Below are 22499 nucleotides of genomic sequence, written 5' to 3'. Positions count from 1 at the left end.
CACTCTTTCATAGCTACAAACTGTATTTTGTTTAAAAGTACCAGAAATCTCTGAAAACCGATATAATTATAAATTTATTGATGATAAGGTGATAAATAGATTCCATTTTAAAACGATGGAATGAAATAAGAACTCTCATCTTGGCACCAAATCTGTTCATGTCAAGAAAGAGAAATTTCTATAATAATTTTTTAAATATCTGATGGCATAGCATCAAATTTATTTTAAAAATTTATTTTTAAAAGAAAAAGTAAATGTGCAAGTTTCTTGAAGGCAGAACCATTATAAATAATTGCACAGTGCAGGCATCCTTAAAGTAGTGACAGATTAGTATAAAGCAGGCAGTGAGAAGCCTGAGTACAGTAATGGCATTATTCCAGTCACTGGGCTATTGGCAGACACAAAACAACTTACTGTCTCAATCTCCCCAGTTACGCTCTTGGTCCTTTCTACATCATCTGAAATCTATGTATGTATGTATGTACGTATCGGTCTGTCATCTGAGTTAAGGGTTTACCAACCTTGAGATGAAAAAAGTTTTTAGTTCAAACAAAAATTGTAATTGGGATCGTGTGTTTTGCTTTTGCTTTTGTTTTTTGTTTTTGTTTTTTTAGCATTATGATGTTAAAACAAATATCAATCACAGTAACTTGTGCTCACAGACCTAAGAACTACATGTAAACGAAATGGGTTAAGAGAAATTTGCTGTTACTGAGACAAATAAATTCCTTAATTAAAAATAAAGGATGAACACAAAATTTAAAGAAAATAGCAATGTATCACCCTTTTAGATTTAATTTGGAGATATACTTGAGTTTTCTTTTTTTATTTCCTTTGTATCTTATTTGCTTTTTGGTCTTTCTAGGAGCTTTAACATTTGGCTCCTTTTTTTGTTCTGCCTCTTACTTGACTTTGTATTTCCCTAGTGAATTCCTGGCTAGAATACATGTGCATTTACTTTAAAGAAACCCATTTATTTTGACTGAGATAAACAAAAATAAAACATAGGTCTGGAATTCTCTGAAATTAAATAAGCAAGCAAACAAACAAACAAAAAGCCCTCAGTGATGGATGCTTGACGTTTACTCCTTAACCAAGACCTTGCCTTTCTAATAAATGTTCTTATATAAGGATCAATTGCCATTTGATTTAAAGTAGAAACTAAAATACCCTAAAGATAAAACAACTCTATGCCTAATTCAGTTGGGGGCCACAGGCCTCCAGATTCCTGGCCTTTCCTCTTCAAATTTCCTAGGTTTCCATAATTCAGGCTTTCAACTTAAGAAGTTTCCAAGGGCCTTCCAAAGTTTTTTCTTGGCTTCGTCTCTGCACTTTTGCTGAACGTCAAGGTCTGAGGTTTGTTTGAATTCCTGCTCTGTGGAGATCTGCTGGACTTTCTAGCAGGTGTGAAGACCCCATGGCTCCTTCTGTTGCATCTCATTTCCACTTATTAAATACTTTATCTTGGAGGATGAAGCAAAAGTGACTTTCGTGTTTCCTGGCAGTCTCCTGCTTCAAAGAACTTAATAGTGATTTGTTTATTTCTGAGGAAATGGAGACCAGTCAGTGATGACAGATTTATTAGTTAAGTGGACATCACCCACAGAAAAACCTTTTCTTACAGTTCAGGCTTTCTTCTAAGCGCACTCTAAATGTTCAAGACAATGTTATACATTTTGGCAAATCAAACCCATGTGATTCAATATAGTCAAATGTGTGAACTGATACAGCTTCTTCCACATACATTCCAGAATAACTTAAAGAAAAGAAAATGAGCAAAGGAAGCTACTATTACCCTAAACTAAGAGGAAAAAGAAAGCACCCTGATGAACTGGTAACACTGAATATGTTTTGGAAGATAACCGAAGGAATATTAAAAGCAAAAAGTGATGAAACAAAAAAATTCAAGTAAGATGTCTGGAATTGAGAAAAAGCATTTGCAATACTGGGGAACCCTCAAATGCCAGATCATGAAGTAATTTCAAGTATAACAACACTATAGATTTAATTTTTATATTAATCACGGATAAAATATATGTTAATGTTTAAATTTTCAGAGTAAATATGAAGAATAGACATCAACTCCAGAATGGCCCAAATTATTCCTCCTCAACGAACGACCAGTTTTACCAGGAAGTAAATGTTAAGCAAGGCAGACACTGAGATCCCATCAAAGGAAATTCTATCCCTTCCAGATTCAAGTAAAAGAAATCAGCTAACTAACACTCAGTATTCATTCAAACCAAGTGGACACTGGTAATGAAATGATAATATTGCTAGTCTAGGAAAGTAGATTTAAAGAGTGTAGCTATTTGACATCTTAATATTAAATAAATGGGGTGAAATTTTCAAACAGCAGATTATAGAAAGAAAAGAAAGTTACTGAATTGGAAGTTATTAGCCCCATCTCTGCATACATTATTTTGGGGATGCCACCCTCTGAGCCTCAATTTTCTCATCTTTAAGATTGACAGGGTGGTTTTGATAAATTCTAGAATCCCCTCCAGTTCTAACATTCTGTGAAGGTGCTTAAATATAGTCTGCAGGAAAGTCTTAACAGCTCTCAAGATAAAGATGGAAAGAAATGCCAAGAAGACTAAAGAAGGGAAACCTAGGAAGGACTAAAAGTCATTTCACTTGTTTCACAATATTCTAGTAAGGTCAGCCCTTGAAATATGGGAGAGCTAATAACATCACAGTCATGCCTATAAATGTACTCTACAACGTCCTCCATGGGCCTAATCCTCTCCTGCCTTATCAAGATAACATCGATATCATGCCAAGTATAATACAACATATATATTTAACCAGCTAGCGTCTTTTCCCTTTCACTGTGATTTTAGCAAATAATAACCTGGGGATAAAAGTTTTGAATTACAAAGTTTAGCTATGTACAATCAATTACTGCCCCACAAACCTTGGTGCATAAGACAAATGAATGCTTAAATCATAACGACTAAAGATACGGATATGAGTGTCCTAGGGACTCTTGTGCATGATTTTGTGCAGGATCCCAGGAGCCCAAAACCTACTCCGCATTTCATATCTACAATATTCAACTAGGATACTCATATTTTTCTCCAAGAGTGATCTGATCCAGGCCACAGTTTAATAGATTTTTAGGTACTCATGGCTTCAGAAGGGAGAAGTAAGAAATGAGAGGAATTGAGGGAGGTGTCATGCACTTTCTGAAACCTTCCTGGATTTCTCAGGATGTTTTCATCGCCTTTGCTACATTATTATTTCTTCTATTATATTGCAGCATTTAGTTGTTTCCATCTTTGCCTTCCCTACTATGCTATGGACCCCTCCAGAAACCTCAAGGTGTTCTATTCTTATCAGTGTACCCACATCACGGAACCAAGTCCCTCGCACAGAGTACTCATTTAATGAGTTATGTCTGAGTTTGTGAATGATGAGGCTACTGAAATACCTATGGCATTGGTGTGTGTGTCCTGTGTGTTTCTGGGGGCAGGGGGAGGATAGGCTACAATTTGATACGAATTACCATTTATCTAGATAGTCCTTCTCTGAATTACTTGTTTGTAAGATTTCAGCTTTATCTAAAATACTAATGCTGCTTCCTAAGGTTAATAGGCGGTTCAAAAAGAAGTATAATTCTATCAGAAAATGTAAAATGAGAACTTTCTGTGTTTCAGTTTTTGTTTCTAATATTAGGAGAAGGGTAGAGAAAATGTGAGGGTATTTATAGCTGAACTGAGAATAGCAGGACTATCTCATGAAGAACATCCCTTAATAATAGTTCTGCTTGTGACTCTTGTGTGAAGCAGCCACTCGCTCATTCAGCACCTCTTCAGGACACAGTTAAATTGTGGAACCTCTTTATTCCACCCACTTTGAATAACATATTTAAATTTCCTATTGGTTTAGTTTGGCTTTTTCAAAACCTGAGTTGTCAAGGTAAAACCATTCAATCTGGAAGTCACCTATTTCTACTGTGTACTAACATCCATTCAACTCTATTGCATTTAGCTAACATTCTTTAATTAGCGATGCTCTTTTTTAAATAGAGATGCTTTGCCAATGCAGACTCTTTCTTCTACCTGGTTTTCATAAAAATATAACCCCTTATCTCTATTACTGGGTCCATGGAAAAAACATCTTTTTTTTTTTTTAACTGGGAAAAACTAAGATTTATTCATCTAGAGTAAAAATCCAATTGCCATTAGTAACAGAGATGACCACATCCACACATTTACACACCAACGGCCACCAACATCTTATGAGCAAATTTTCAATACAAAATTTCTCTCACTGAAAACTACTAAAATGTTTTCTTTACTCTTCTTCTGCACTGCCAATAACACTTTATTACAAATTACATTTGGTCTGGCCGATTCTATTCCAAAACCTCTCAAAAAACAGTGAGAGTTGCCTGGACACTTACGTACGCTTGGCCCAGTGCTATAATATATATGTTTGTTTTTTTTGTGTGGTCCTAAGAGAGTCTGAACGCAATCATTAACATTTTTCCTACATTTTCCTACGTGAATATACACTCTCAACTCATAAATTCTAACATGAAATTATCCAGTGAGATCGTTGCTTAATATGTAGTATTAATATTGCCTTTTCTCCCATAAATCGCCAGCAGTTCAATCATCAATTAGTTACCAATTAATCTCTATTAACGATGAATCCACTGATGAATAGTCCTGCTTCCCACATATTCAAAATTCTGCGGTTGGCAGCTTAATTGTGTAATGTATGGCTGCAGCCAAACAGGCCCAGATGGTTCACAGGACAGATGTGAGACTCCCTATACTTCACTTTTCCTTGCATTTGCTCTCTGCTAATGCCAAGATGAATATTTTATCCTCATTTTCTTCCCCCAAAGTTAAAAATCTTCTCTAATACAGTCTTCTGTTTGTCAGCTACCTGACTTGCAATTCTGGAATTCATACCAGGGACTATAAAAGACCAAATCTTTTGAGAGGCTTTAAAAGTTAATAATTCTTTGTCATTAATTGCCACTGTCTGATTCTATTAAGTTTTCATACTTTCCCCCTGGAAAATCTAGCCTAATTCCTGGCATGTTCCCCACCCGTTCCCAGAAAAATGTTCTCTTCCCTATTCCTCAAGAGGCCTGCAAGAATCTCCCTAGTTGACCTTACATTTTTGAATATGCTTTCATTGTTTGCCTTCCCACTTCCAAAATTCTATTAGTTTTTAAATTCACGCTCATCATTATGTTGTGATTTACTTCGTTTTAATTCTGCATTTATAATTCAACAATTTAACATCTTTCATTTTGCTTTTATTTTGGTAAGTGCCCAAATCCCACATTACACATTATGTTTAATTAACCATTAAGGTACACTTTGGCCTTTTCAAAACCATGAATGTATTTTATTTTAGTAAACGTGGTTGAGTAAAGCAAGCATTTATCCAAGAAACCTCTTAGCAAGGTAATGCTCCTTACATTTTAATTTCAGATATTTTTCAACTTTTACAGCTATACTTTTAACTGAATTTGGCTTTGTGTGGTATTTGAATTCTCATTACTCTTTCTCTACTTGAGAAGGTTCCCATCCTTGATGACTCTTTCAATAGCCGAAGAGTCAGAAAGTTTGTCTTCTTGTCTAGAAGCACTGTTCAAGTGGACTTTCTAACAGATTGAAAGGTTCTATATCTGCCCTGTTCAATACATTAGCCAATGAGCCACACGTGGCTAGTGAGTATTTGGAATGTGTTTACTGATACAAAGGAACTGATTTTCAAATTTAATTAACTTTAATTAATTAAAATTTAAATAGTCATATATGGCTAGTGGCTACCATACTACACAGCATAGGAGAGTATTATGATTATTGGTGATAAACAGAGATATACAAATGGCCATTTCTAGGAAATGTGTAATGTTTTATTGAGCGACCTTGTCTAACATTGCTCTCCATGGGCAGAAAAGGGTAAGATTTAGAATACAGCGTCCCTGCCCCTCATAGCTTTTTAACCTAGAAACAAGAGTAGTTCTCTGTCTTGGCTATATATTAGAATCACTTGAGAGAACCACCCATTGGTAGTTCTCTGTCTTGGCTATACATTAGAATCACTTGAGAGCTTTTTAAAAGTATCAGTGTTCAGATGAAATAACAAGAAATCTGAGATTTGTTTCAAAGTAATTGGGACAAGGTAAGGGAGGAATGGTATAAATGAGTTAAGATTTGCCACGTGTTGATCTATATTGAACATGATGGGCACCTGAGGGTTCATTACACTAATCTCTATTCCTTTAGTGATATAATTTTCCATTATAAAATTTTAAAAATTCCAGCTCTGCTCTAGATTAACTTAATCATACTCTATGAGGCATGAGAATTTTTTAAGAGTGCCCAGATCATTCCAATGTAACATCAGTGTTGAGAGTTACTGGTCTGAATAAAGTAATCTCATGATACAATGTTAATGAAAAGGTCCAGAAGCATGGAAAAATCTGAAAGTTATTTTTCTTTATGAGCTGAAGGAATTGTTAAAATAGAATCAGTATCAGAGTCATGGATAACAGAGTTTTAAAAAAATTGTCAAAATGTTTTGCAATATGGATTAATTTTACCTCCTTTACAAAAATAAATGCTAACTTACTTGCATAAGTAGACTTACTGCAAACTTTCTTTTCATGAGACAGTTCGTGTGATATGTGACTAAGTTCAAAGCCACAAGTGAGATGATTTTTTTTTAGCCTGCCCACTTCTCACTGTCATTACTCTTTCCTTACTAGCCAGACCACCTCATGTGTGGTCACTTGTCAGTGTCTTGGATCCACATTCTCTAATCACATACCATTGTTTGAATCTGGTTAACCAGTCATACTTAAAGCAGAATGATACAGGCTGAGGCATCATGGATTGAATCAGCATCACTGTATCAAGGCACTCAGAAAGGGGTTTTTCATTTCTTTTTTAAAATTCAGCATACTTGAAAATTTTGAAAATTATCTATCTTCTTTTTCAAATCACCATTTGTGCCACTATCCAACACTACAATACTGATTGATCAATACTCCATATTTTCCCCAAATGCCTGATAATTTCAAGTTTAATTTAATTTTTTGGCTTTATTAGACAGACATTTTAAGTACTATGATTACTGGGTTGTATGTAATGTGCAAAAGCTCAGCAATTCACAGCATAACTGCACAGAATTTTCATAGAATCTCGCCTCACCCCAAAATAATGGAATGAGACACTTCTATACATTAGTTAATGGGAAACTGGGCTTAACAATCACTAAATTGTTGAAAGTATATGCACCTTACCTTTTAAAATGTAGATGATTTTTGCTGATTTATAATAAAGTTTCTAATAAATGAGTATTTATTTTTGTCTCGATTAATTCACAAATGGTAAATATATGCCATGTAATCAAAGGTGTTTCACTTTAGAAAGCATCCATAAAAATCATTCAGAAACAAATACAGATAATTACTTAAAGTCAATATTCATTAAACTCCCTTATGGATTGACCAACAATCTTCTGAATTTGCCCAACTACTAGAATCCTGGAACCAAGAGTCTCAGAAAACCCCCGATACAAACAATTCATTCAACATTAGTGAAGCATTTTCTATGCCACAAACGGGATTTACCAAGCACTTCTATGCACCTATCCTAATGCTGGATACCACATTAAAAGAAAAAGAAGATCGACTTTTTCTTTGGGAATACATGTAATTCAAATCAAAGACTAGAGACATGTGAAATAAAACAGCAAATTTAACTGTGTTGTTATGCAGAATACAGACATTAATGTGGTAAGAGAAAAGCAGTCATTAGCTTAGGGTGGTATTGACCTGAGAAGGTGTCACAAGCTGTATATTAATGAAAATAATAAATACATATTAGAAAAAGATATTACAGGCTTCAGAATCAAAATACAAAATAAATCTGGCAGGCAGCATAGAGCTAATACACACACACATACACACAAGAGTGCAATAGAGCTAGTGAAACCTGAATAAGATTAGTGGATTTTATCAATGTCAGTTCCTGGTTATACAACTGTATTACAATATTAACACTGGGGAAAACTAAGTAAAGGGTATCGAGATCCCTCCGTATTATTTCTTACAACTATATGTGAGTATACAATTTTCTCAAAATAATAAACTTTTTAAAAAGGGGTAGACATAAACAAGTTTATTGAGGAAATATTGGTTTAAAAAAAAAGCAAAATCAATATCAACAAAACTGGCCCAGCTGGTCAACAAAGCCTTTAATGACTGAGTTGGGATATTGTAGATGGAATCCCATTAATATATATCCCTAAATTTTTAGCAAAAGAAATTGGATAGTAAGTAATATGTAGCACGTCTTGTCAAATGGAAGATGCAGAAAATCTTGTGGGAAAAATTCTTGAGTGCAATTATGACTATATATATTTAGGTACCCACATTAGGAATTATCAGAACACAGTTTTAAAGTAACATTTCACATTGTACTCCAAAGACTAAATGAAAGATGACTTTGCCAGAAAAAAACTGCTCTAAATATATCTATCAGATTATATATGTAATATGTATGAGATTATATTATATATTTAATTATATGTAATATATAACATATAATTAGATATAAATGATATTAAACAAAAAGTAATTGCACACAAGAAGCAGTACAAACAAAACCTAGTGGTATATCATTGACGACCATTAGCCACTCCATCATATGCATCAAAGCCTATAATTAAACATTCATATTGTCAGTGTAGAATACTTTCAGTTTAATGCAGAATTCCAAGAAGAGGAATGACAAAGTCGAAATATTACTATATGTTGAATGTAGGATTTAATTAGGGAAGAATGAGCAGAAGTAAAGATATTTGGAAGAGAGAGCTACATCAGAAATCCTGGAGAGAGAACAAAATTAAGTGCAAGAAACGTCAAAGTAAGAATACGAAAAATAATATAGAATGATATGCAATAGAATGGATTTGGCCTGAGCTGTGTAGGAAAAGGCAGCATGACTGACTTTGAATTTAAGTCTAGTGGAAAAGGAGTGGAAAATCATCAATTGAGACCATTAACATGAAGGGATTTTGACTGTAAATTAAAATGAACTAGGTAGAAGAGGAATTATTTTTTATCACCTTGGAAATAGAGTTGTGTTTAGACAAAAGAGGAAAAAATTCTTGGAAGAACCAACTGCATATTTTATGTTTAATTTTGTTTTCGAGGGTCTAGTAAAAACTAAGGATCTGGAATTTCCATGAGAGGTCGGTGTTAGAGTGTTCCAGAGGTTATATGGTTCACTGTATTGGGGAGAAGCACATGGGTCTGGTGTTTACAGATGATGGCGAAGATGGGTGTCAGCAGAACAGGAGGAGAAACAAGGAAGGCACATCTGGTTAGCAAAGGCAAAAAATGGTCAATCATTAACATTTTTTGGTATCTTCTGGGCAAAAAAAAGATTGTATTCAATTAAAAAATAAGATCAATAATTATTTTAAAATGGAGTTAAAGTTAAGACTTGAGACAAGGGAAAGTTGCTTGGTGTCTACTTGTAGCTATTTATTACATTGCACACAAAGTGCAAATATGTTATAGGTAAAGCCCAATTAAATAAAATCTACTAGTATTGCATTAAACATTTTAAAACAGGAGACAGATTCTTCAGTTCACAAATGACTACCCAAAATATGATTCCCTTTATATAAATACCTATTACTTATAGATATCATACAGCAAAGTCCATCTGCACATTACCATATATTAAACTTTAAAGTGCTATGGTTTATTGTACAAGGTGTCAAAAATATGCAGGCACAATGGTAACCCATAGCAAGAACTACGTCATCAGAAAACTGAAGCTAAGAAAGAATAACAGTGTTCATATTTATAAAACAAGAATGAAAAATGACCGAGGTCATCATAAATTCAGATTCAGAGAGAGGTAGTTTACACCCAGGTAAAGCATTTTGCCAAATTTTTATTCACTCAAAAGCAGTAGCCAACATTTTAAATGAGCTGAAATTTACTTTCATTGGGAAGACTAAATACTTAAAGTTTCAAAATATGATATGAGATTTTCCTTTTAAGGGCACTAGGCTGAAGTTAAGATATGGAAGTTCAGTTGGTACTACTTGGCTGAGTGCACAGACATGACTCAACTTCTCTGGGTGCAGTCTCTCATCTAGAAAATACATTAATCGAACTGTGTGATGCCTTGGGTCTCTTCTAGTGTCTTGATAATTCTGATTCTAATCATCTGTTGAAACATTATCGATTATAAATCATTTAGAAAACTGACAAATCAAGCCTACCCTTGAAACCCAAGAGGAACAAAATAGCTGATGAAGTTGGCTCTTTCTTGTCGCTTCTGTGTATTACTGAACATGTAATGTTTTGTTTTCTTCCTGTACCCCTGTCCCTACCACCTCTCAGCCCTCCCATTATCTAGCAGAGAAGTAATCAATAGTCCTTTAAAACTCTCTCATTTTAGGGATTAAATTGCTGTCAATCTAAGAGCTTTGAAAGAGTTAGCTCTTGACATTTAGAATTTTAATAGAGTATCTGATTCTACTATTTATTCAAAAGCAACTGTCACAGACCATCACATATAATAATCTAAAATTTCTCTGAAATACATTTCTGAATTCGCCACATTAAACTGTGGGCATAGGAGAGGTGAGTAAGCTGAATAGAATGAAACTAGCCAATCACCCAGGACTTACAACTTGGGCGGCTTTTGTTCTCTATTGCCTCAACCTAAGCAATAATTCTCAGGAATTTATTAAATATAAATAAATACACAAACAAATAAATAATCATTTCCTTTGAAAAAATAACTTATCACCATTATAAAAATGGCTTTATGCATTTTATGTGAGACATAATACATTTTTAGTTTTTTGTAGCATTTGCATATTTACCATTCATGAGGGTCTCCAAATGGAACGATCAAAAATAACAAAGGGCTATAATATGTAAATTCTCTCAGCAATGAACTTTATAACAGAGCAGAACAATGTCAAGTCCAACTTCCTAGTTAGCAACGGCAAGAGAGACCTGATATTTTATTTTCATATTTAAAACCCTTTGGTTTAAGTTCTGTTCCCTCTTGACTAAATACCCCTTTGTACATTCCTCTTGAAAACAGGTGTTTGATGGAGAAGTGGTAGGAGACATCTGAGAAAGTTTAGGAGATGTCCAAACAAAAAGGGTAAAGAATGGGAATCTTAAGGGTTATTAAGTGAAGGAAACTTGAGTCTCTTACACAGCTTGGTCTAAAACTCATCCTACATTTCAGGAAAATGGGATGCGACATAATTCTAGGGACAGTTGCAGATTATTTTAAATAGCAATCTCAGGCAAGCAACATTTCCTACAGTAATATTAGCAGTAAAATACAAATAAACAGGCAACATAAGACAGAGATTGTTTCCAGATGGTGTATACCCACAACATAATTGCACCTACATTGATAGAAGATAAAAATAACATTTACTGAGCCACACATTGTTTTAAGTACTTTATGTTTACTGACTCACTTTAATTTTTAGGAAACTACACTACAGAGAAGTTAAATCATAGTTAGAAGAGACAGAAGGATCTGTTGTGTTCTCCCAGATCAACTCTTGACATTTCTCTTCTATGGCCTGCATTCCTTTAGGTTGACTTCTATGGATTTTATCTACCGAGACCTCTGCTATCTGCTTCTCTATATTCTGATTATATCTAGCCAGTGGGAGGCAACAGAAGGAGATGGGCGTGAAGAGAGGCTACTGCGTGATATTTGAGATTAGCTGCAATCTTCCATCTGAAGTCCCAACTTTGCTGGAAGGCTTCTGTCCTGCTGCTCTTACTGGATTCGTGTTAAAGCTCCCTCTATTTTGTCAGGTTTACAGGCGCTAATGTTTTCCAATTGTGGGCAGGCCCTGAGTGATGCCCCATCCTGTTGCTTCCTGACACATTGCCCACCATTATTTAGTCACCATCAACCTCTCTTCAGTTATTGCTATGGGTGTGCCACCTATTTTCTTGCCTAATAGGATAACAAAGAAATAAGATAAATCCTTTGTGATCTATGAACTATTGACTAAAAAAATTAAAAAATAGCATTGCTGTTTCTTCTTATTTTCCCAAACATCTGGGTATCCAAGAAAAAATGGGGTGCTCTACTTCTAGGAACAAAGAATAGTTCTGGAAGAAAAGGCCTCCACAAGTCCCTGAATTTTGAAGGTAAATGTTCAAAAGATAGTAATCCTGGAAATGTGTGTGGCAGCAGGCCCCTAAATCTGGGTGCCTAACCTCTGGTTTTCCTGTCATTTCAGTCTTTCTTAGTAGTTTACATGTAGATATTCTCTAGTTTAATGCATCCAGACCCATTTATACTACAAATAAGGAAAAAAAAACAAAGTAAATGTAGCCTGTAGTTGGGGAGATTTCCATTGTTAAAGACATTAAAAATACTGAAAACTCATTTTACTTTTGAAAATATTAAATAAGAGAGAGATCACTTAAAAGTCAATGTATCCAGTTGGGAGTAAAGCTCTCTTTGGATGGTTCTTAAAATGTGAAAGCCATTTGCTAAATTACTGGCATCCTACAAAATCAAAGCTACTATTTATCAATTTAGTTCCAAGTAAGTTTTTGACGGCACAATTCTATTTTCCTGAGCTGTGTATTTTAACTAACAAAATAAAATCAATCTTTTGTGAAATTTACTTGGTATTCATTGTTTATTTGATAAGAGTCATTGGCCATTTTATACATTTTTTTAAACTAATAAGAATACACCTCAGTTTAGTTTGCTAGTTTTTCAGGAGGCTAAGAATACTCATCCAAAAGTTTCCTGTGCAGTCCAGAAAGTTGTAAGAAGCCGCCTATACAGACACCGAATATATTTCACCACTACACTTGCAAATAACTATCATTTGCAAAAATAAGTTTTTATTTGGGTGTTATTTCTGGCAAAGCTTTAAGGCTATATTTTCAAAAAGCAAAACTCTAGGCCTTTAAAATTCTACTGGCATCCACCAACCCAAGCTGGACTCTCCTCTAGGTTTCCACAGAGCCTGAGAGAGAGATGACTTCATCTTAATCATTTTCTTGCCCACAGTCATGTAAGATAACTGAGATTTTTTTTTTTTCTTGCAGCATTATAAAATCTCTTGAAATGTGTGGAGAGAAAAACAAAAGAAAACAGAAACTGCAGGGAGTTGGCAGATTTGATTTTATGACTAGCACTGATTATCAGCTTCAGCCTGCTGGACCCTCCACACAGCCGTATACGCTTCAAACTTAATATTTTATTTTGTAACTAGAACACTTAACATCATATTATCGTCTCTAATGTGGATACTTTAGTTCAGATGATCTGTTACGAAGAAATTAAATTTGAAATTCTATTAGTGTATATATACATTTATATAAATAATTATTTTTTAATGTGTATTGTATTTTATTTTTTAATACCTTTATTGTAGTATGATTGCTTTACAATGTTGTGTTAGTTTCTGCTGCATAACAGTGAATCAGCTATATGTATACAGTGTGCTTTAAGTGTAGCTACCATGTCCTAGTTAATTCAGCACCTTCACTGTTTTTTTATACCATTAACCTTTCTATTAAAATACAGTAGGAACTAAAAACTATAAAAAATAAACACCTTACGTTCACAATTTCAACCAATACAGTCTATCTAGCTTCAAGAAACATACCTATAACATCTTGAAAAGAAGGCTTATGAAAACAAACACTAGGATATTTAAATGTTGGCTTGGCCAAAAAATTCGTTCGAGTTTTTCTGTAACATCTTACGGAAAAACCCGAACGAACTTTTTGCCCAGCCCAATACATTTGAAACATTCTAATCGAATTGATTCTATGAAACTTTGAAGAGCAACGATTTCTGAATTTAAATCTTTAAACAAAACCCTAACATTTTCACTACTACGAGTTATTACCTACTAAACTTGTATTTGCAATAAAACTAAAAACTCCAAGGATGTAAGAATTAAGTCACCAAAATATACAAATATTTTAGAACTATTAAACTTTTAAGGAAATGATAACTTTGAAAAGTAACATAGGTATAATATCAGATAAACTGAAGATTAAATTTATTAATTTTTAAATCTATATAGTATAGAGAGCAAAGTAATTATTTTTGAAAGAATTTTCCCCATACAAACCCCTTCCAAAAATGTGTACTTATTAATACAGATTTCACCTGATTTTTCTTATTCATATGCACATGGAAGAGATCAAAAAGCATATCATAAAATAATTTCAGAGCCCTACGAAAATCAATATTCCAAATTTGTACCAAAAAGTACCCAAAGTACCAAATTTGGTACCAAAAAAGTACCAAATTTGCAGGCAGTAACACGTTAAATTCAGAAATATTATATTGCTGTGGAAAATGTGACATTATAAATAAAGGTTTCATGGATAATGGGAGTTTAATTGTATATTTCAAATTCCAAATATAAAGGAATATTAATAATTGACCCAATCAATTCCAAATGAAGGTATATTTTTACCAAGTAATTCTCAGTTAATTTAGTAAGAAGTATTTCAAACGGTTTTAAAAAGAAATATTACTCTGAAGTATGAAAAAACATCTGAAATTTATACAAATGGATTAATAGATATATTATTTATTACTTTGTATCATAAGATACTATCTAACACAATTCCTTAAAGGGAAAATAAATTCCTTACGTTTCTGTAATGTAAGTAGAAAATCATTAGAGAAAAGGGGATCCAAGTTAAGTTACTTCTGCCTCTACATAGGTAATGCAAATTGAAGCCTGGGATGTAAAATGACCTTTACTATTTTAAGTTTTACTTCACGAGAGTAATAAAATATTCTACAAGGTTTCCTCCAATTGAATTTTGAACCTCACTGATGACTATGATTTAGAAGTAGTGTGGAGAATGAGAGAGTGTTGTAACTCATTTTTCTTTATTGTTACTCCATCTCTACTTGGGGGGTTAAGTTTGATACAGCTATTCCAATAAATAATCATAAAGGTATCAAAACAAAAATAGGCAAAATGTTAGTGTTTGATTTTCTTTATAAACTTTACAAAAAGCTTATTATTGATAACTAAACCACATTAATGACTAAAACACATGAGACAAATAAGTTGTGAGTGTTTTACCTTTTTTTTTAAATGAAACCATTGAAATCAGTCACCAATACAATAATCCAGGAAATGTAATTTAGCTGGCCACTCAATAATTAATCCTTCTTATTTTACGATTACAATCAAGTGGGAAAGAATTCTACTCCTGATAGTCTTACTTCACGTGCTAATATATTTTCCTCACAAAATGTTTTATTATAAAAAACAACATGGCAAAAATACAAAAAAAATGAGAGATAAATCATCCACAACTCTTAAGTCAACAAATACTAGTTAAGGAATTCCTGTGTGTATTTTATTTGCTAATATCTTTTCACCCTTATCATTTATCACTCGTAAATGTTTGTAATAATTATAGCAATTCTTGGGAAAAAAACCTCACTCTTAAATTTTAAAAATAAATTACTGAAGTGAACACAGTCTGAAACTAAAATATATTATTGTATTATATTGTTTATTTTCATTTGAAATGAAAATCTAAAAAGCCATCACATTTTTTGTGTGTTTCTGGCTGCCATTTTTAATACAGTAAATAATGAAATTTCCCAGCACATATATATTTTATTATAGTAAATGAATAAAACTGGCACCATTACTAGGCTAAATACATGTAATAGGTTTATATGTGGGGATTTTTTTTTACATAAATCAGCTATTAATTCACACATAGGTTACTTCTTAAAAAAAAAAGTCAATTCTTCTACTAAATATGGAATTAGTCTCTCAAGTTTCTCTGATTCTAAGGGGATGGGTTGTCCCTACTGTTATTTTATTTTTGTTTAAAATTAACTTCTTAAGACTGTTTAGGTCTTATAATAAAAATTATGTTATTATAAATTCCAACACTGTGATGAAGGGTCTATGTTTTCAAACACAGACAAACAAGGTAATGTTTAAAATATGTTTTTCAGTTTATTAGTGGCGATCAGCTTACTGTGTGCCAACATAATGGTTTCCATTGATAATTACTGTAAAAAAGATTAAAATTTTAAATACTTGGTAAAGGCTTTTTAACCCAAATGAAAGTTTTAGCACTGTCATGTATTACATTTGATGCTTTTCCTTTTCAAATCAACAATAAATAAAGATATTTACGGAGAAATGGAAACTATTTCAGTATTTATTTGCATTCTTCCTTCCATCCATTGCTGACTTTCCAAGATAAAGCGCCTTGATTCTAAATGAGTTGCTGCTCTTGACTTTTGAGCATAATCATTTGAGAACACTCATGTAGGTCAATGGTACTTAGCAGCTTTTTTTTTATCTCAGGTCATCGTTTAAAAATGTGCACACCTAAAATTAATCTACCACTCCAAGAAAAAGACTGAAAATGGTACTTTTTAAATTCCATAGGTTCAAGGCCCTTAATTTCTTCAGTACTGTCCTATAATCATCTATATCCAAAAGACTGTATTTTAAATTCTAAAGCAAATGCTAAAAAGTCATCATCCAGCAACACAGAGATGAATAATAAAGTAACTTTTTTTCTTTCAGAAAACATGACGATAGAAATATCAAGAAAAAAGTGTAATAGAATTCTAGAGTTAGGGTAGGTACGACATTACTCTGTATTTTAATTTCTAGCATATTAACATAATACTTGTGTATCATTCTGCAGAGCCAGGCATACAGACAGACATAATTTGACAACAGGTATTTTGTGATCTTGTAGCTATAATAAAATGTTTACAATTTTACAAGAATCTGATTCAAAGCCTTGTAAAATCACTACCCCCGAATCACTCCCTTCCTTTTTGATATAATTTTGATTTTTATAAAATTAATTAATTTGAATATAAAATACTTACATATTTATACTGTATATTAGCTGCATAAAAACTAAAGTTAGATTGATTAATCTATTTTGGTGATATTAACTGAAAGTAGGCAGTATTATACTTATTACTACATTGCTTGGTGAACAATCAAAAGTAACTGAAGCTAAGTAATTCACACTATTTATAGACATTTTTTCAGAATCACCTGTTTTCTATAGATTGTTTTAAGTACAGTTGTAAAGTTTTGATTTTTAAGAGTTCCTTTGAAGGCATGGCAGAGGTTGGTTTTGCTAATAATGCTGGAAAGCACAGCAGGTTCAAAGTTGCAAATATGCTTAACACATATTAAAAAAAAGTGTGATTTTCTATTAAACTTCGTTGTTTTCAATTGTCAGTAAACTATAGTGGAAGCCTAAAGTCCATAAATATTTGCTTCTAGACCCTTAAATTTCTTGAGTTTGTATATGCGTGTGTTCATGTGTGTTTGGGAAGGGGAACACATGTAAATGTACACTGGAAAATGTTACATATTATAGTTTTAGCATCAGTACCGTGGATAAATATTGGGGTTGTTTTCCAGGACTTAAAATTCCATTAGAATTTCACACAGTCATACACACATACACATACTCATACAACCTGGGTATGAGATGCAAGGATACAGAATTTTGGTTCCGACTTTGCCCTGGGTTTATGTATTACATTTACTCTCAACTAGAAATACACAGAAATTATAAACTGCCTAACAAAATATAAATGGTCTCTATAATGCATGATGTGAGTTTTGTCTAATACAATTTTAAAATTTCAAGAGTGCAGAAGTTATTTTAATATAATTTTTTGGAAATACTGAAACAATAAAACTATGCTATAAGTAATGAGAGATATATGTGTTAACAATATACCAAAATTACACTGACTTTGTAGTTTGCTTTAGTTTCTGCTAGCTCAAGATGCCCTTATAATAATATGAAATGAAATAACTGTGAACATAAATTATAGAAGACCAAATACAATATCATTCCAGGAAACAGCTACCTTGAATTTAAATCTAGCTAAAGACCTAACAAATGTTAATTAACTAAAATATTGAATTTGGCTAATTAAATTTTATTTTCCAAGAGTATTCAGATATTTAACCAGAAACTACTGTTATATTTCTTTTTAGATAGCCAAGAGTTCTTTCAAAATATCCCATCAAAGAAAATGTTCATTCTAACTCCCCAGTGATTCTACCCTTGGTGATGGCTAATTGTATTTCCCGCTCAAGATGTAATCTATTAATACTTTATGTAGCTGATGAAAACTTTTGTTTGTTTTTCCAGGACTTTAATTACCAGCTTCAACATGAAAAAATAAACGTATTTTGCTATATGGTTATTTCCCACCAAAGGAGGGTAGCACTGTTAATATAACCAATATTCTTAAGAAAGTTGTTATTAAAATAATTGAAGGGAACCAGTTCTTAGATCCCACTTTCCTTATTTCTCCTCAACCAAAATAACATATGCCTATATGAAAATTCAATTTGCCCTATGAAACTTAGGTGCATTGGTTCAGTTGAGGAAGCATATGAAACAATCCATCACATAGGTTTCTCACTGCAGAAAGTAAAATGAACAGTAAGAGCTTCTGGTAATTGCTAAAGTGCCGCTGACCAAACTGACTTCGGATCCTCTTATCCCAGAAAAGTTATATTGATATCAAATGCTAACTCTATAAAATGATCTCATTCTAAAATTGACTTTTTTTTTTTCTAATGAAGATGGAAACCTTGCTATGATTAACCTTTTAACTCTCTGTCTGAAGGGTGTTTCACTTATGGTTAGTAAAAAAACCATTAAAATGAGTGATACTGCTGGCAAATTTCTTGGATATAAGCTAATTTGTGATGGGGCATTAGAAGTTCACCCGACCTTGGAATGTAAAAGTCAGATTTTAAGTCTGTGATAGAAGAATCCATCCCATACCAACGCTTAAAAATAACTGATACCATTGCTGCAAAAGAACATGAAATATGCGGCTCATTCATTGTCATTCATGTGGGATCTTACCTAAAGCATTATAAAGGATAGACATTTTTTCAATCTTTCAAACCAATATCTGGAATTATCTTCCAGGACTGTTAAACCAATTCCACAAAGAAAGAAAATATGTAAATATTATATTAAACAAACGACAGCTTACGAAAAGACGGAACGCAGGCTGCACTATAGCTACAGAAGAAAACTCACAACCTCCTTAATTATAAAGCAGCTTTTAACAATTTCATCAGGATACGGATAGGTCAGGGCTTTGATGAGTTGCCTGCAAAACTTCAGTTTCTCTGGACTGCTAAAATTTAGTTGGCAGCCTCTGCCTTCAGGCATCCTCATTCAGTAAGATTCCCCTTTTTGCGTGGCGGCTCAAGTTATCCCCACGTAGGTCTGTGCCTCCTGCGCACACCCTCCAGTACCAGCGCTACCCGGGTTGCTGTTTGTTTCCCAGTACTTGTTTCCGATAATACTCACCTGGAGGAGAATTTTACTTTCCACTTTAAAAACTTAGATTTTCTTTTTGCTTAGCATCACATAAATACAACTACTATTAAGAATCGTCTTTCTTTAAGGGTCTGAGCATGTATTTAGTTAAAATTCTCTGACATTCCTTAAAATCCTCTGAATTCCTAGACTGTCTTCTTCCCCAAGAAAGGGAAATTTTTACCATTTGGAATAGGGTGCTATTTAAAGAACTCTGAAATCAGAATTTAAAAAAAAAAAAACGAAAACTTTTTTCTCATATGCTCTGCCAAGTTCCATTGCAAGTTCCAACTATTGTGCAATAATTTGGAAATCCAGTTAACGATGGGAAAAATCTAGCCGCTCAGTCGGGAACTTGCAATGGAAAAGTCAAGGAACGGCACCCGCACGCACGGCCAGCGGACGCTGCATCCCAGGGTGCAATCCTCTCCCCATCGCTCAGATGGAAGGTCACGCTTCGCAATCGATTTCACATACTTGTCACTTGTCCTTTTTTCTCAACGCTCTGGTAAACTAGTTTGAATCTTGGAGAGCTTAACGCAGTTGGCTGAGTGCTGCGCTCGGAGAAACACGTGCCCCCAAAATAAAAGGACCAAAGCAGCCTCGCCGAATTTGGCGGCGAGGAGCCAGGGAGGAAAGACCTGTACCACAACGACCGCCGCCTCACTCTAGTGCGAGAATCTTCCCAGTCATCTCTCCGGCCCCTTTCGCCGAGGGTGCCCGGCGCGCCCTTACCTGAGCTATCGCTTTTCCTCTTGCCGCCACTTCTCTTCTCCGCCTCCGCGGGTGACAGCGCCTGGCGGCCGTAGTCCCCTGGCGGGCACGCGGCCCCGGTCGGGGTACTGGAGCCCAAGCTGGAAGAGTTGGAACACAGGACCGGCGGGCTGCTTCCCAGCTCCGGGGGCCCTCCCGAGTCCGGCTGGAGGCAGAGGCTGTGCCGAGCCGCGCTTGGCGGGGAGGACATCTGCGGGAGGTGCCAGTTGGTTTGCAGAGCCTGGTGCTGCTGCTGCTGGTGGTGGTGGTGGTGATGGTGGTGGTGGTGGTGGTGCCCCCTGTGATGCTGGCTGGCAAACATGCCCTCCTCGTTGGGGTATCCCGCGATTATGCAAGACGAGGAAGAAGTGGAGAGCTCGGGATAGGACATATGGTCAGATCTTCCATGGAGGGCGAGAGAGGACTGGGAGAACGGGTGCAAGCCTTGCGCGGTGGCGTGAGGGCTGCGCAGGCAGCCAAAGAGCGGGTGTTCCATAGCATGCAAGTCTCGGGTTCCAGGCAGAAGACTTCACGACGGTTCCAAACGCCACCACCCTCTGTTACTTTTCCCTGGAAACCGTGTGACTTTTCCCCCTCCCAAAGCAATAGCCGCCCGCGTTTCAGCAGAGCTCGGATAATCCCCGTCCTGAGCCCTAGCGGCCAGCCTCCTTTACATATAAACACTCGGACCTGGAGGAGCTTCCCTCCGAGCTACTCAGATGTTAAGAGTAGGAGAGGTTGAAGCCAAAAGAAGGTGGTCCCAGAGAACTGCTTTCAAGGGGAAACGGCTCTGAGAGGTTATAAATAGAGTGTAACGTGAGCTGGGGGCTGGCTTAGGAGCCCAGTGCTGACCACATGCGAACTCCCTCCAAAACTCCGGCTCAGTCCGCGCCATGCGCTCGCAGTTCCACTTCCTATCGCCGGCTGGACGCACGCAGCGCGCCCACGCCCGCCCGCCCCTGCCAGCAGCCGGGACTGCAAGCGGCGCGCCTGGCGCCTAAACCCGAGCCCCGGCGGGCAGCGGCTCCCTTTCCCACTCCGCCGGCCAGGCCGCGCCGCAGCGCCCGCCAGCCCCAAACCCCGCACCCAGTGTCCGACCTGCTCACTGCTCTCATGAAAGGTGTCTTGTCAGTGCCCCTTGGGCACTGTCACCTGCAGGAAAGCTTGGGCTGCGCCTGTGGAGGAGCACAAAAGGAGCACTAGGATTAAAAGACCAGAGCTAGTTTGGCGCGCGCTCAGATAAGTTTCTCAAACTTCACATCAACTCGTGCCCTGGGTGCAGGGGGCACTCCTAGCTTTTTACAGCCGGTGTCTGTGGGTGGGTTGTTAATGGGCTGGGACGTCAGATCCGAGGATGCAGGGAAGTGACCCACGAGCAAAGAAAGGGCTTTTCGGTGCTGCAAGGAATGAGACCTGGTAGGGTGGTAGAAGGCATGGGGCGGTGACAGTTGCAGATGTCCTGACTCTGGCATCCTCACCTGCGGTGCCAGGTGGGGTCTTTTCCTCTGCTTTCCGCAAATGTCCTCCCTCCCGATTTCCTAGTCCCACTCCATTTCCTAGCCACTTGTCCACCAAGAAGAACTTTTCCTGGATCAGGAGTATTCCGAAGCGATTACGTCCCGGTCACAAGTGAAGTGTATATTGCACGCACATTTCCAGTCTTTTCCCTCAGGAGCCAGCCCACGTCCCCTTGTTTTCCTCCAGAAACCCATCTCTCTTCCGCTCAAAGATAAATCAGCTAATGGTACCCCTCCCCCCCCCCGCCATGGTTCCATTTACTGAAAAAATATTGCACTTCGGTATCCCTTAAAGTTCGGGTCTCCCTGGTTACAATCTTGCATCATAGAAAATGAATTAGAAAACTTTCCACCAGTAAATTAATGCGAGCGGCGGCTGGGCTTTGATACCGTCACATGCTTGAGGGACGACACCGTCTGCTGGGGGCCAAGTCGTTTACACAAGGTAAGCACGCCGCCCGCTCATAATGAGCTGCAGGAACAGTCGCATCATTCCTGGGACGTGTCGCATCAGGAGAATATCGGCGCTCACCTATCCCGCCCGGGACCCCAAATGTGCCACCAGCAGCGTCGCCCTGTTATTTTCATTGTCTCAGGTGTCCAGAGGACGGGGACCAGGTCTTTGAAGTTGTTAATGGGATTAATGGGTACAGCAAACTGGGCCAGACATCTGGTTTGAATTAGGAAAAAGTATTGATTAATCTTTGAGAAATGTCACCAAGGCAGAACCTTTTCCCTAGCCCCGTCCCTCAGGCTTCAGCCTGACCATCTCCGTTCTCTTTTAAGTTGTCCTGTAGAATAGTGGCTTTGCAATAAACCTT

At 36.2% G+C, this 22499-nt stretch overlaps 1 protein-coding gene across 1 annotated transcript in view; it reads right to left on the bottom strand.

The window, feature by feature from the left end:
- Window positions 1–20937, bottom strand: part of MEOX2 (mesenchyme homeobox 2) — a 65833-nt gene extending 44896 nt beyond the window's left edge. Inside the window, exon 1 of the mRNA XM_007463783.1 lies at window positions 20144–20937. Within this exon, the coding sequence (XP_007463845.1) occupies window positions 20144–20657 (514 nt within the window). The 5' untranslated portion in view covers window positions 20658–20937. The remainder of the gene's footprint in view (window positions 1–20143) is intronic.
- Window positions 20938–22499: the final 1562 nt, after the last annotated feature.

This window comes from Lipotes vexillifer, unplaced genomic scaffold (assembly GCF_000442215.2).
Source record: "Lipotes vexillifer unplaced genomic scaffold, Lipotes_vexillifer_v1.1 scaffold489, whole genome shotgun sequence".
Classification (NCBI taxonomy): Eukaryota; Metazoa; Chordata; class Mammalia; order Artiodactyla; family Lipotidae; genus Lipotes; species Lipotes vexillifer.
The sequence above is the reverse complement of the archived record's forward strand: the minus strand, read 5'-3'. Positions and strand labels throughout refer to the sequence as shown.